The 14,695-nt window shown below is 32.3% G+C and overlaps 1 protein-coding gene across 1 annotated transcript in view; it reads right to left on the reverse strand.

Moving 5' to 3' along the window:
- The window catches only part of LOC101891014 (neurogenic locus protein delta), a 32,990-nt gene extending 19,296 nt beyond the window's left edge, over positions 1-13,694 (reverse strand). Inside the window, exons 1-2 of the mRNA XM_011294885.3 lie at positions 12,573-13,694; positions 3,521-3,832 (exon numbers count right to left, since the gene is read on the reverse strand). Coding sequence (XP_011293187.1) covers positions 3,521-3,832; positions 12,573-12,632 — 372 coding nt within the window. The 5' untranslated portion in view covers positions 12,633-13,694. The remainder of the gene's footprint in view (positions 1-3,520; positions 3,833-12,572) is intronic.
- Positions 13,695-14,695: the final 1,001 nt, after the last annotated feature.

Raw genomic sequence — 14,695 nt, forward strand, 5'->3', positions numbered from 1 at the left:
TATTAACGCTTCAGTGAGAATTTGTTTAAAGTTCTTCTTTAAGAGGTAGAGGAAAAAGCATTAGCATTTCATGCATGGTATTGCCGCCGCCACCACCTTCCCCGAGGACCAACCATGTTTACTAGTTCTTTCATACAGGTAGATAGATTAAGAAGTTGGCAGAAGAAGAGACCATTAACATTAGTTGTTGTTTTTGTTGCTTGCTTTCAAAACCGTTGCAACTCAAACAAATTCACTCAAGCCTTACACTTGGTAGGGTGATTAGGGTTTTTTTGTAACGTCTTTTTCTCTTTCCCCTTTTTCTTTTTCCATCCAAAAAAACCCCAAGTCTTGCTCATTGTCATCATTAGTTTTCAAAAATTTCCTGGACGGGGGGAAAATTAATTTATGAAAAAATTTGTTTTCATGAAAAATTTTATGTTAATTTCAAGGAGAGAAAAACTTGCGGATAACACGTGCCTTGTTGTAATTCTAATTAAATTCCTTGACCTAAAATCTAAATAGATTTAGTTACATGCCCTGACACAGACTGAATTGCAAGGGAATTTATTTTTAGAATTTCAGTTTGGTTTCCTCTTTGCAAAGCCAAAATCGGGGAGGAATGGATTTTGATATCCACACGCTGATGATAATGGTTGGCTGGATGCCTGGCGTTTGGCATCAAGCATTGTTTGGAATGCCATCATGCAATGGCTATTTTCGGAATCCCTATCCCTCTATGCTGCCAAAAAGCAGCAGCACCACCACAACCTCAAAATAGAAGGGGTGCTAATTCCTGCCTTTGGAGAATTCAATTCTATGGAAAGGAGTAGCAGCAATCTTTCCATTGAACTTTACACTTAAGTGTTGTTTAAAAATAATTTCCATGGCAGTTGTACTTCTCGCCATGTCTGCCAACCAACCAGTCATTCGATTTCAGAGTTGTTAATGTCTTCAAAAAATGAAGAAGGTTGCTCCCTTCTGGGTAGAATAAGGCCCGCTTTGCCTGGCTGGCTGGCTGACAACCGACATATTAACGTCGCCGTCTTGCATGGTGTGCCTGCCTGCTCGCCTGCCTGCCTGCCACCGCTGCTGTCTGTTATTTTAGTGTCATTGATAATTTAAAGCTCCTGCTGTCTTTTGTACATTTTATGCTGCTGCTGCTTCTTGTCTCCTAGTTTCCATTTTAAAGATGTTGACGCATTGATATAGCATCTTGAAACACGCGATCATTTTTTTTGGCTTGCTGCTTCTCTTTTTTTTCTGGTTGCAAATTAATTTTATTTTTTAAAAGGAAATGTATTTTTAGGTTCCCTGCCGCCCTCTCTCTCTGCCTCTCCCACTCTACATCTCTCTTGCTGTGCAAGTGAGTGTATCTTTGTCACTTTGATTAGGTGTTATGAAACCCCGGCAAGAAATCTGCATTTCAAAACCTTTTGCTAGGGATACATAGTATTTGCAACATTTGCCTGTGCCTGTGTCTGCTTGATTTCCTGTCAAGCCCCTAAATCAAAAGCAAAAACGGCAAAAAATCAATAATAACAAAATTTGGATTCGGCTGGCATTTACCTTTCAATTGCATGCTTTTCAGCTTCAACAACTTTTTTAAACGGCATGCATAAACAATCAAAAAAATAAAACAAAAGCAAAAAACCTTTCAAATTTTTTTGCCAAAATTCCCAAAAGGCTGTGGAGCGTTAAGAATAAATTTGAAGGCAAAAAAAATTCTAGGATTTCCTAATCAAATCAAATTCAATATTTGGCAAAAAAATCAAATAAAAATGCCAAAATACAAGGAAAATTTTGTTTACATCGTTTTTTTGCAGCTAAATATGCAAGAAATTGAAATTCAAAAGAATTTTTTGAAAATACCCAAAAACACAAAAATCCCCATTGTGGGGATTTTGAAATTTTCAAGGAATTTCGAAAATTCTTTTTATTTTGGCTTGTTTGAGACCCGGAAAATCATTAGCCACAAAAATTTTGAAAATTCCGGAAGTGGGGAAAAAATCCCCAAAGTGGGGAAAATTTTTCAAATTCGAAAAACTTGGAAATTTTTTAAATATTAATGAATAAAATGTCTAAAAAACAGCAATTCAGGAAAAATATAATTTTTTTTTTCTTAAAAAAAAACAAATTCTTGAAAAAATTTCCCCAGAAAATGTCTATATTTTACGAAAGCATAGCAAATAATGCCGGGATTTTCAAAATTCCTTTTGTTTTAGCTTATTTAAAACCCAAGAAACAATTAGCCACACATTTTACAAAAATCCCCAAAGTGGGGAAAAAATCCCCAAAAACGGGGAAATTTTTTTTTAACTCAAAAAATGGTCTATTTTTTTATAAAAACGTTATAAAATAACAAAAAAAGCAAAAATTTTAAATTTCCAAAAATTTTCCTTTAAAGAAAATTTAATTTTTGCCCTGTCATTAAGAGAGTGTTTGGAAAAAAGTAACGTATTTTTGCCCAACTTTAATGATGACAACGGTTGGTGGTGGGCTTTGAATGGGGTTGAAAAATATCATTAAAAACAACACATTTCTGTTTATGTCACTTCAAATATTTACATTAAAAATATGTGTGGCGCACGCGCTAGTATTACCACCACGGCAACAGAAATGTTGCGCGCAAAGCCATGAACTCACTCGCAGGGCTTGCTTATTCCGTCCTCCATCGCTGGCGACGTTATTTTTATCAAGTCAGTGAGAGACAGACACACGGAGTCAGTTTAAGGTTTACTTAATAGCTGACAGATGTTTCACACAAAAATATATGCTTGTATTTCCAATGGATCGTGGTGTTTTTCAACCCTGTTCGTTCGTTCGTTCTTTTTTCAAAGATACACATGGTGGCATGGCAGAGAGGCAAAGAACTTTACTCGCTCTCTCCATGTCGGTGTATATAGGTGGTGGTAGGTATATAAAATTGATAAATGCTGGTGCAAATATTACATATCAAGAGGAGAAGAGTTCTTTGAAAAAACAGGGGGCATATGTTTGGTTTTGAGATACTGCAAGGACAAAAAAAAATATATTTTTAAAAATAATTTTTTTTATCAATGAAGATAAGCCAAGATTTTTTCCATTTGGCAAAAAAATACAATGTGACCACCAAAGAAATTGTTTATCCAAAGGGAGGGATATTATTTTAATGGCCCCAAGACCACAAGCAAAACAAATAAAAACAACATAATGACTGACTGACTGGCTGACTTTACATTAACGTCAAATTCTAAATTTAGAAGAAAACACAAAAAACTGCAACGCAATGCCACAAATCTTATGGACGAACTATCTAATGATCTTTTGGCTCGCTTGCTCGCTCCCCATCCCCATGACTGTGTACAGGAAAATGCTTTCAAAAATTATTGTCAATACAAATTTTCGGGTTAGACATGTGAGTGAGTGAGTGTGTGTCTGGTTGTTGTTTTACAAAATTAGGTTATTTTTATCTGCGCCGAAAAAAAAGGAAAATAGAAACGGGAAGTTTTTCTTGCTGCACAACTAAAAATACACCAAAATTGTGTTTCTCTCTACTTACCGGCCATGCAAAATTGAAGGCAAACTGTATGGGATTGGTGTAATCTTTATTCTGCAATGCCAGGGAATCGGTTAAATTCACGGAATTTTCACCCAATATCGGCGTTACAACTTTGCCATAGGTACACTGTGATGTTGTATCGATTTTCGCCTGATAATGTTTGAGACAAACGCGAAACCGTGTTTTACAACCGCCAATACATTTGCCCGTCGCCGCATCCGTTTGCCCGCTACAACAGTGACCTTCGCTGTCGCGACCGTAATCGTTTTTGAAATATTTTAAACGCAGTTCGAATAAGCCGGATGATTGGACCTGAAACAGGAAAATAAGAGAGATAAAATTAATAAAAAGCTATATAACAATAATAAAAAAAATATAATAGAAAAAATTGATCGGAAATCCTTAAGTTAAGGAAAATTTAGAATTTTTGAAAAACGCTTCGAAGTTTTCCTGAGCAAATTTCCTTGGAAAATTTTTAAGTGTGCGGAAAACGTTTGAAAAACGTTTTTCTATGATCCCTAGAAGCTAAATTATTACATTTGCAGTTAATTTTGAAGAAAAATTTTAAACCCAGGAGATTTTTTCAAAAAATCCCCAGATGGGGAATTTTAAAATTTCGCAGAAATAATTAATGAAATGAATTTTTATGACTTTTAGAATCTAATTAACAATATTTGGCTGTAATTTTTACGAAAAAATAAATCCCGGAAATTTTTCAAAAATCCCCATTTGGGGAATTTTAAAAATTCTGGGGAAAATTTGTAGAAAATGCATTTCACGAGTTGTAGAATCGAATTTAAGACAATTAAAGTTAGTTTTGAAAAAAAATGAAACCCGGGAAACTTTCAAAAATCTCCAAGTGGGCAATTTTTAGATTTCCAGTAAAATGTGTAAAAAATGTGGGGAAAGTTTTATAAAATACGTTTTCATGACTTGTATGTGCAATATTTATCAATTTGGATATTTTTTTACAAAATTTTGCAATTCTGGGGGATTTTTCAAAAATCCCCAAAGAGGGAATTTTTATTTTTTTTTTTTTTAATTTTTTTTTCATCAATAACGCATTTATATGTCTTCTGTGAGGAAAAATTAGTACATTTAGGGGTAATTTTAAGGCCCGGTACATTTTTCTGAAATCCCCAAAGTGGGGATTTTTTAATTTTTTCAAAAAATATTGCAAAATTTTAGTATTAAGTTCATCAGATTCAAAATGTAGTCCAAATTTCCTAAATTTTGATATGTATCCTAAAAAAAACTTCACTATTCATTCAAAAATCATCAAAAAGGGTGATTTTATTTTTTCGAAAATTTGCAAAATTTTATTTATTTATTTTTTTTTTTTTTAAATAAAAATTTGGTCAAAATCCCTAAATTTAAGTAATTTCCTTCCAAATTTGTTACTTATTTTTTTTTTCTTTCCTTGGAAAAGTATCTTGTTTTCATTAGAAATCCCTGGAAATTTTATAAATTGTTGCTGTAAAATTCCTCAAAAAAGGATCTTCTTAACGTTTTTTTATTTTTCCTGTATTTTACCACCAAAAAAATGGCTGGTGTTTGAAATCTTTGGTCTGGCGGTCGGTTGCTGGCTTGTCTTTTGAAATGAAATGCTGGACAAAAATTCCAGCTTCTGCAACAAGACGATAAATCTTTCAGTATGGTATTTAAGCAAAAATGCTACAAAACTGCAACAAAAAGCCAGCAAGGCGGGGACAAACACGAAGGCAAAGCAAGCAAGGAAACAACCGGCCAAAGAAACAACCAGTCAGCCAACCAAGCCAGACCATGGCCAGTCAGTCAGTTCATGGGTTGGTGGTACATTTTTGTGTTAGTCACAGCCACCAAAATGTCCAGATGATGACGAAAATAACAACAGACATTAAGCTGCTGCTGGTGGCAGCAGAGGATGCAAGAATTCCAAGGAACCCAAAAAAAAATTTTAAAAAAATATTTGACAAAGGAAAAAAATTCCTGGCAAAATTTGAAAAAAAAAAATCAACTTAAAAGAAAAAAGTATTCAAAAATTATTAACAATAATTTAAAAAATAACCAAAAAAAATATGGCAAACAAAATGTTATGGCCCTATAAATTATTAACAAAATGGCTGGTTAATTAAGGCGAAAAAAATGAGATATAAAAACGTTTTGTTTATGACATGGCCAAATATGTGAAAATTATTGTAATTTTCGATTTGATTATCAAAAAAAAAAAAAAAAAAAAAAAGAAAAAGAAAACAACACCGAACGAGATGACATGAATTCAACCAATCGATATCAATGTTAACGATGTGCTATAAAGATGTCGAAATAATCAAGATTGAAATTCTGAATATTTAATTATCCACCAAAAAACAACAGAGGGACTTGGGACTTGTTTTTGATGCCTTATTTTATTGTGTGTATGGCTGTCAACAACTGTTTCAGAATACTAAATGAATTTCAATTTTATAAATGATTTAAAATGACAACCTTAAGCTGGCTGTTGCCTGCTTGTGTTGTGTTTTGTTGGTGTTGTTGTTTGGCCCCTCTGAACCCCAAGCATCAAATGGGAAATGAATGGCCGCTCGCATGAAGAGCTGAAGCTGAGTTGTAGTATGGAGTCCAAGTAATTATGACACTTGTTGGATGAAAAACACAAAGGCATTTAAATGGTTAATTAAGTTAAGCCGTATATGGTTAAGTGTAGCAGGCACACAGCTCAAGAGAAGGGGTCGCTCTAACAAACAAGTGTACGAAGAAGAAAAACCCGGACAAAAAAAAAAAAAAAAAAAAACAGAAATAAATAGGCCTAAAAATGCCTTAAAAAGACTTAAAATACACTTGAGAGTACGTATGCCACAAGCAAGATGTTTTATAACTGTGTTTCAAATCATAAAAAACAAACACAGACTAGAGAGCAGAATAACAAAAAATGTTATAAAAAATCCCAGAAAATGACAATTTAATTGTGTGACGCGCACCACAGCTTTAGATGAAAAAAAGGCCAGGGAGAGAGACCATTACAAAAAAATTGGTAGAAAAACTTGACAACGATTGCTTACACACTTTTGGCCATGTGTTGTGTAAGTAGATTAATAATAACAAGATGACTTAATTGTGGGATATCATGTAAGGAAAAAAGAGGGAGGGGAGATTTGAAACTTTGGAATTCCTTGGAAAGGTGTTACAATTTTTTTTAGATTTTTATTCTAAGGAAATTTTTGTTGGAGGAAATTTTAATAACTTTCTTACTTATTTAAGATCTGTAGAGCCCATTTCATGTTTGGGAAAGGAAAATTGAAAATTTCCCTTTTGGGAAATTTTGAGTTAAATTTTTGTTCTTAATGGAAATCAATATTAGACATCAGGATCCATTCAAATATGCAGGAATTTTAAAGTTTGGCTGGAAAATAAAAATTACCCTTCGAGGGATATTTTTGTTTTTGAGGATATTTTGAAATTTTTTGCATTTTTGGAACTCTCATGAATAGTAAAATCATTTGGGATTAAAAAACAAAAATTTCCCTTTTGGGAAATTTTTAGGGAAATTTTTGTTAGGACTGGATATGAACATTTGGCGTCAAAATCTGCCAAAATATGCCAGAACTTTCAATTTTGTGTGAAAATTAAAAAATCCCTTCCAGGGAAATTTTTGTTTTCAAAGATTTTTTTGAAAATTTTTGCATTTTCAAAACTCTCAGTGGTCGAAATTATAAATACGACAAAAATCTATAACTCCTTTCTTTACAAAATAAAAATTAAATTTTCCTTGGAATTTTTTTCCAAACCCTTTGAGGGAAATTTTTCTTTTCAAAGAATAAAAAAAAATTAAATTAAAAAAAAATTTCCCCTGTTAAGTGAAATTTTTTTTTGGTAACATCCCATTAGTTTGCTAAATTACTGGCGCCTAACACAAAACGTAAAGCTAATAGGCTTAAAATCGTACAACAAAATAGGTACATAATAGAAAACAAAACCATTTAAGCATCCACAACAAACATGAATCATTAACAAAAAATTTCCCAACTTCCCAAAAAAAAAGAAAAAAAGATCAAACCTAGCTACACAACAAACTCCCTTTTGCTATCCATGGCCAACAAGAAAAAGAAATAGGCCCAAATAATGGCTGACTCCCTAAACTAAACACAAACAGCAAAAATAATGGCTGTGGCGGTGATGATGATGATGACGTTGAACGAAGACAGCCAACTAAACAACCTTAAGAAAAAAAAATTGTAGAAAAATACAACATTAACTTTAGAACACCATCAAAATAACCCAGCCAACAAACAACAAGAACAACAAACGTTATAAAAATGTGTAAAACTCCTCGATTTAAGGCTAAAAACAGAAACAGAGAAAAAACAACATCAACGACGACGACGACAGCAACAAAAAAAGAAGGCAAGAAGAACAACAACGTACCAACTCCTCTCTAAGCAACAGTAGACATATGGACACAGACAAGGTACACGGGGATCGAAGCAAGCAACAAAGAAACGTCAGACAGGACAGACAGACAGACCGTAAGACATACCAACCAACCAAACAACAAAAGTGATCCAAGCAGGCAAGGCACACAACCAAGCATACACATTGCCTGGCCTGGCCTGCCTGCCTGTTGCTCTAACTCAATATCATCATATTGCGCTGCTGGCTTGGCTGGCTTAAGCACACACAAAGCTTTAAAATAAAACAACAACAACGGCTACAACAGAAAAAAATGTTTCAAGTAAAACCGAATTGTTTCCCACGGCATACGATTTGCCGGTCAACATACATATACATTGATGACGATGATCGTTGTCATCATGACAATGATCATTAATGGTGCAAACATCATTATGAGTTAAACACAATAATGATATTATGGCTCTCCGACTCTCTCTCTCTCAAACGGATATAATTTGCAAAGGCAACACGACGACGAACAGCTACACGAGTAGTTGCTATTTTTGAAGACTACTTCGTCGTTTTCGTTAATGGAGTCAATGATGGTGATGGCTCTTCTGGTTTTTTGTTTGCCAAAACCAACAACAACAGCAAAAACATTTAATAAAATTTGCCAAGCAGATGATGAAGTTTAGAAAAAAAAAAAAGACTGGGCAACAACAAGTTATGTTGGAAAAACAAGTTTTCAATTTCAAATGATAAAATTTTATACAGCTGGCCTAAGTAAGTTTTTCGTTTTAGTTTAGCTCTCTTTGCAAATTCTCTCAAACTCTTTTTCTCTTTCTCACACACACTCCCCACTCTGTTATGATCGTGAAAATATCAACGGTGTTTTTTGTTGTGTCTTATTATGGCAAAAGCCCTCGGCAATAAAGCAGTTATAAAAGGAGGTGGTGGTGGTGGCACCAACAGCTGTATGTTGCCAACAACAACAACAGCAAGTGTATGCTGCTGAGTATGCGTGTGTGTGTGTTTGTTTTGCATTTGCAAAATCAATGATGAAGCTCTGTTATTGATAGTGCCTTCGTTTTTTGTTTTGTTCTGCTTTAATGAATTGTGGATGGAAATAATTGAACAGTGAGTGTACTGTAAATAACAGAGAACCATCACAAGACAATGTTATGAGAGCCAGAGATTATTTGTGAGAGTAATGGAGAATTGGTGAGTTATCTATGGAAGAGGAAATGCTGTTACTTGACGATGCATTTTTGGTAGTGTAATTTGAATTGAATTAGAAATATTAGAAATAAGGAATTTTTGTGGGTTATTATGACCAAAATTAGGGAAATTGGAAAAAATATAATATATTAAAAAAACGTTTTAAAATAAAACAAAATTTTAAATAAAATAATTAGGAAATTAAAGCGAAAAAAATGGAGAAAAATATAACATATTTTAAAAACAAATGTTTTTAAAATGAAACAACATTTTTAAGACTAAAAAAAAATAATTAATTGAAATTGAGAATAAATGATGTTTTTATTAATTAAAATAATTTATTTAATATTTTTTTAGATATTTGAAAAGTATAATATATTTTTTGTGCTTTTTTCCTTCAATATCTTTTTAACCAAAGAAAAAATTTTGAACTCAAAATAAAAAATAAAGAAAAAAAATAGTGGACGCAGAAAAAAAACTAAAACTTGCATTAAAATCACTCAACCTTAGCATTACCAGTTCTTTTTTATGCCATAAAGTTTGTTTTTCTTTCTTGCCATGGAAGAGGTAACACAGCAGCAGAAAAAAAGAAGCAACAATTAATGAAGTAGTAAAAATAAGCGAAGAGAAATAAGCAAGAAAAACTAACTCTTGTGACAGGTTGAATAAAAAATGGCTAGCAAAAAAAAAAAACAATAACAACAATTCATAGCAAAGAGGAAGACTACCTGCCACACATATGAAGTTTATATTAATAATTTATAACAATGGCAACAGTTATGTGAAATTAAGCCACCAGCGGCCTATTGAGATGAAGAAAAAAATTTATGATTATGAAAAAGTAGTGAGCGAGCGAGCAAGCGACTTAATTAAAACCAAAGGAAAAATAGCTGCCAAGCTTGGTATTTCATTCTAATGTTGTAATGAGGAATTGTAACACAATTTTTCTTTTGAAAAAAAATGTATTAACTGTAAAAGTCATACGTTTTTCTTTTTATAGAAACAACCAAAAACATCTGTTGTTAATTTTTTTTTTTTGCATATCTTTAGCTCTACTTATTTTTTCCTACTTATGTCAAAATATAATTTAAAATTAAACATTTTTTTTTTTTGGTTGCTGCTGATGATGTGCATCATGTCATGCTTGGTTTTGTGACAAGTTAAGGTTCCAGCTGCTGGCTGGGCTGTCTGCCCGGCATTAAGTGGAAGAAACCCAGCAAAAAAAAAACGAAAACAGACAAACGTGATATAAGACCGCAGGAGATATTTTTTGAAGTATGAAATGCGTACGAAGAACAACAACAACAGCAAAGATAAAAAACGACCTGCAACAATTAAGCTAAAGCAGCCAAGGAACAAAAAAAACACATTTTTGCAACAGGAGGCCGGACAGGCTTTTAGTATCATCCTCACCAACAGCAGGCATTGGAGCCAAGCTGGAGTTAAGTGAATGTGAAAAAATGCATGCACACACATGCAAATGTTGTGTGTGTTTTTTCATGTGTTAAGGCCCCAAACAGTTTGACTTACTTTAAGTCAAAGACACTGTGACAGACAAAGTTGACCTACGCAAAGAGTTGGCTGGATGGCCGTCCAGGCATAACCAACCGACCAACCAACAAGCTTATATCATTAACAAATTAAGTAAAAAGCAGATGTTTTTTGATGGAAGAAAAAACAGAAAACAACAACAAAAATGATACATGTAAAAAAGACTAGAAGAAAATTTTTCTTGTGGCATAAGGAAAAATTGCTAAAAAAAGGCGCTTCAGAAAAAGTTTTTTGTATTGAAGCATAAATTTTGAAAAAAATATAAAAAATACTAGTTTTGAAAAAAAATGTAAAAAAAATTATGTATTTTTATAACCTTTTTCGTTTTTTTTTTATCGAAATAATTTCAATACTTTTCCCGATTTTCTTTTTTGAATTTTTTTTTTAAATTATAATATGTTTGCTTTAATTTCAATGTTTGTTCCAAAATGATATCAATTTAAATTAAGTCGTTCCAAAAATTCCAGATTTCTTTAAAAAATCTGAAAACAATTTTGACATTTTTGAGGAAATTTCCAATATTTATGATTTTTCTACTTTTATTAAACCAAATCTTCAAATTTTAATATTGAAATTTGTCATGCAAATTATATTTCGTTATTTTTTAGGCAATTATGAACATTCTCTAGTAGTTTTTTCTTCAAAATATCTTTTGAATATTTTAAAAATTGAGACATTTTTCTACAGTTTCTCAACATTTTCTTAATAGAATTTTTTTTCTTTTTTAATAGAATTTTGCGATATTTTCTCTAGAATTTCAAAATTTTCTTCACGACTGGCCAATGAGTATCGCGATTTCATTACCAAATTTTAATCGTTTACTTTTTTAATATTTTTTTGGTGCTCTGAAATATTTATTCGAAAAAATATTTTCCAATGTTAAAGTATTTTTCAAACTATTCAAATATTTTACAATTTTTTTTTTAATTTTTGTCTATTTTGACTCGATGTATCTTTAAATAGCAAAATTTGTTTCAATCATACATTATCAAATTGATTTGCGCTATATACCAATCCCTTTGACATTTCAATTCGATTTTTCGATTTATTTTTTGTGTAATTGTTCAATTGTTGCCAAATCATAAAATTTCAAATCAATTTTTCTCTCTGTCCAAATCCCTTAAAATCGTCAAGTTCAAATTTGTAACATAAATATTATTTTTCATTTCTCAAAAATTAAATTATCTCTCTTTGTGATATTTTTTCAATACAATTTATTCAATTTTAAATATTTCATTCAGTTTTCTTGATTTAAAAACTCTTTTCCATGTAAATTCTAAATTTTTCTCGACTTTGCGATCAAATTCATGCATTTCTTTCAAATTTCCTCTTTATTGAGGTTTTCTCTCTTCTCTTGTAAAAATTCTCCAAGATTTTCATGTCTCTTTTGTGATATTTGAATGAGAAATTTCGTTCGAGTTTTTTAATTTCCCTTTGAATTTGACTCCCAAACTTCTACATTACTTGCAACTTTTTTTTTCAACAGGGGCTCTCCTACAATTTTCTCCCAGTTCTCAAATTCCCTTCCTAGTGATATTATTCTTTACTTCCCTTGTCTCTTTTTAATGAAATGATTCTCATTTATGTTATGTTGCGGCCTCAAATTGCAATTTTACCACCTTCAATTGAAGACAGGTAGTTTTCGTTCTAGAAATGGCCAAACGAAACGGAAACACATGCCTAAAAATTGGTTTCTTATTTGCGACATGTGTTTCCGCTAATTGTTGGAATAACACCAGCCAACCACCCTCTTTCGAGCAACTCTCATTAAAAGAGAGTACAAGAAATGGTTAACCAACCACATAGAGAGGGTTGGGTGGTGAAAACAATGATCAATGATGTTTGGTTTGAACTTCAAACATTGAAAGGAAGAAACTAAAGGGCAGTGGAGGATTTTTTTTGTCATAAAACTTACCTCTTCAATAATAAGGGAGAGCACCAAAAAGGCTGCTAATAATAATTTAATCCAATGCATGTTGAAGTGTTTTTGTTTTTTTGTGTTGGAGGTGATTTCTTTTTTACAGTGGCTAGGAAATATATCACTGGTGAGCGTATGTGAAGTTTGCTTTTTTCAGATGATGATGATGGCGATTGATGTTAGAAAAACTTTGGTAATCCTTGTTTTTCTAAGACTGCGGCTGCTAAAGGAGAAAAGCAAACACAAACGCTTGGTGCACAATTCCAGAAGGTGCGCTGTGGTGGGGGAGGTAGGTTTTTATTTCGATTTTCTTTTTTTTCGCTTCAAATTTCAAGAATCCGTTTCGTTTAACACTCCGTCGTTGAAAAGAATTTTCTTTCGTTTTAAAAAATATAAAATTTCTTTTTTAAAAAATTTCTTTAAAATTCTTCATATTTTTTGTGTTGGTTGTCGTATCTCGATTGTTATAAACAAATTGTAGCAGCGTAACGACGACGTTGAAATCGTACGTAAAAAATTGTCACGTTATTTCAGACGGCACATGGTTTTTGACATTTATTTTTGCTTTGCTTTTTTTGTTTTAGTTGGTGAGAGTAACGTTTTGTTACTTGGCAATTGAAAAGTAACGGTATTGCAAAAAACACAAACTCTTTTTTACAATTGTCAAAATTCCTTAGAAACACGTTTTTATTTTTATTTTAATAAAATTGTTTATTTTTTAATAACTTTTTTCAATACTATTTTATTTCATTTAGGGGAATGTGTTTTATTTTATCTTCAAGTTTTTTTAAACTTTATTTCAGTTCTTTATATATTTCTTTTTTAATAAACTTCCATTAAATAATTCACTTTTCTTGTTTATTATTTTCTCTTAATAATTTTCAAAACTTTACGTTTTTTTATTTTCGTATTTCTTGCAATTCAAAAATACTTGTAAATTACAACAATGCTTCTTCTTCTCTTCTATAATTTTTTGTTGTTAACAAAAATTTCAAGTTATGTGTAGTACTTGGTTTGCTTCACGGTGGTTTCACGACCCGACGACGTTCACCACTCAAGCTACAATTTGAAACTGCTGCTTCTGAAGTTCTGCGAACGCTGCTCAGCCGTAATAAAATGTTAAACATGTTTTTTCGGTGGTGGTGTTAGTGGTGGTTGTTCGTTTGTCTTCTTCTTCGTCTGCTTTTGCCTGGCCCTCGTGAATGCATTTAACAACAACAACAGCAACATACATTGATGCGCTCGCTGCTCATTCATTCATTGTTGATGGCAAGCAAACAACAACAACAATAGCAACCATTCTTATGCACAAGCAAACGCACTCACTCACACACACACACCCACACTAACATTGCACACACACAGCAAACAAGAGAGAAAGAAAGATAGGGAGAGCGTACTCACTGTTAACTATGCATTATTGAGCGATAACATGCATTTGTGTTGGGAGCAGATGTTTTTCCTTTGCCTTCAAAAATTAATCTCTGAGTGAGAAGTTGTTTGTTCTCAATCGTTGTTTGTGTTCTCTATGCATCTCTCATATTTGAGGGAATTCTCAATGGAAATGAATTTATGCTAAGAGTGGCGTTGCCATTGTGTAGGGGTATTTTGAAAGGGAATTTCTTAAGGGAGTTTTGTTGTATTTGGCGTAGAATGAGTAAATAAAATTCATGGAAATAAGTGAGGAAAGGACTCAAGGCACCTGTAAGGCAGTGCAATATTGGTCCTTATGAAATAGATGATTTCAATTTATGATTTATTGCAATTTTTGCCAAACACTTGGTTTTCAAATAATACAAGAAAACTGTAACGAATTTATATTTTATTTGTTCTGATTCTATGAAAAATCTTTAAAATTCGCAGAATTTGTCCTCATCTTAGTTGAAATACCGACAATTCAAATTGATTGAAAGAAAAAACTGGCTTTATGGCTAAAAAGGTAGATGAATGGGCAAAGTTTGGAATTTTCATTGCCCAACACCTCCATTTTTTATATATGAACTCCTTTAGGTGTAATTTCGGTAGGTGCAATCTCAACTAACCTAAAAAATCTATCAAAACACATTAATTTATTGAATTTTAAAGAATATTGCAAATATACGGATCATAATTTCACAGAA

The sequence above is a fragment of the Musca domestica genome, unplaced genomic scaffold (assembly GCF_030504385.1).
Source record: "Musca domestica strain aabys unplaced genomic scaffold, Musca_domestica.polishedcontigs.V.1.1 24, whole genome shotgun sequence".
Lineage (NCBI taxonomy): Eukaryota > Metazoa > Arthropoda > Insecta > Diptera > Muscidae > Musca > Musca domestica.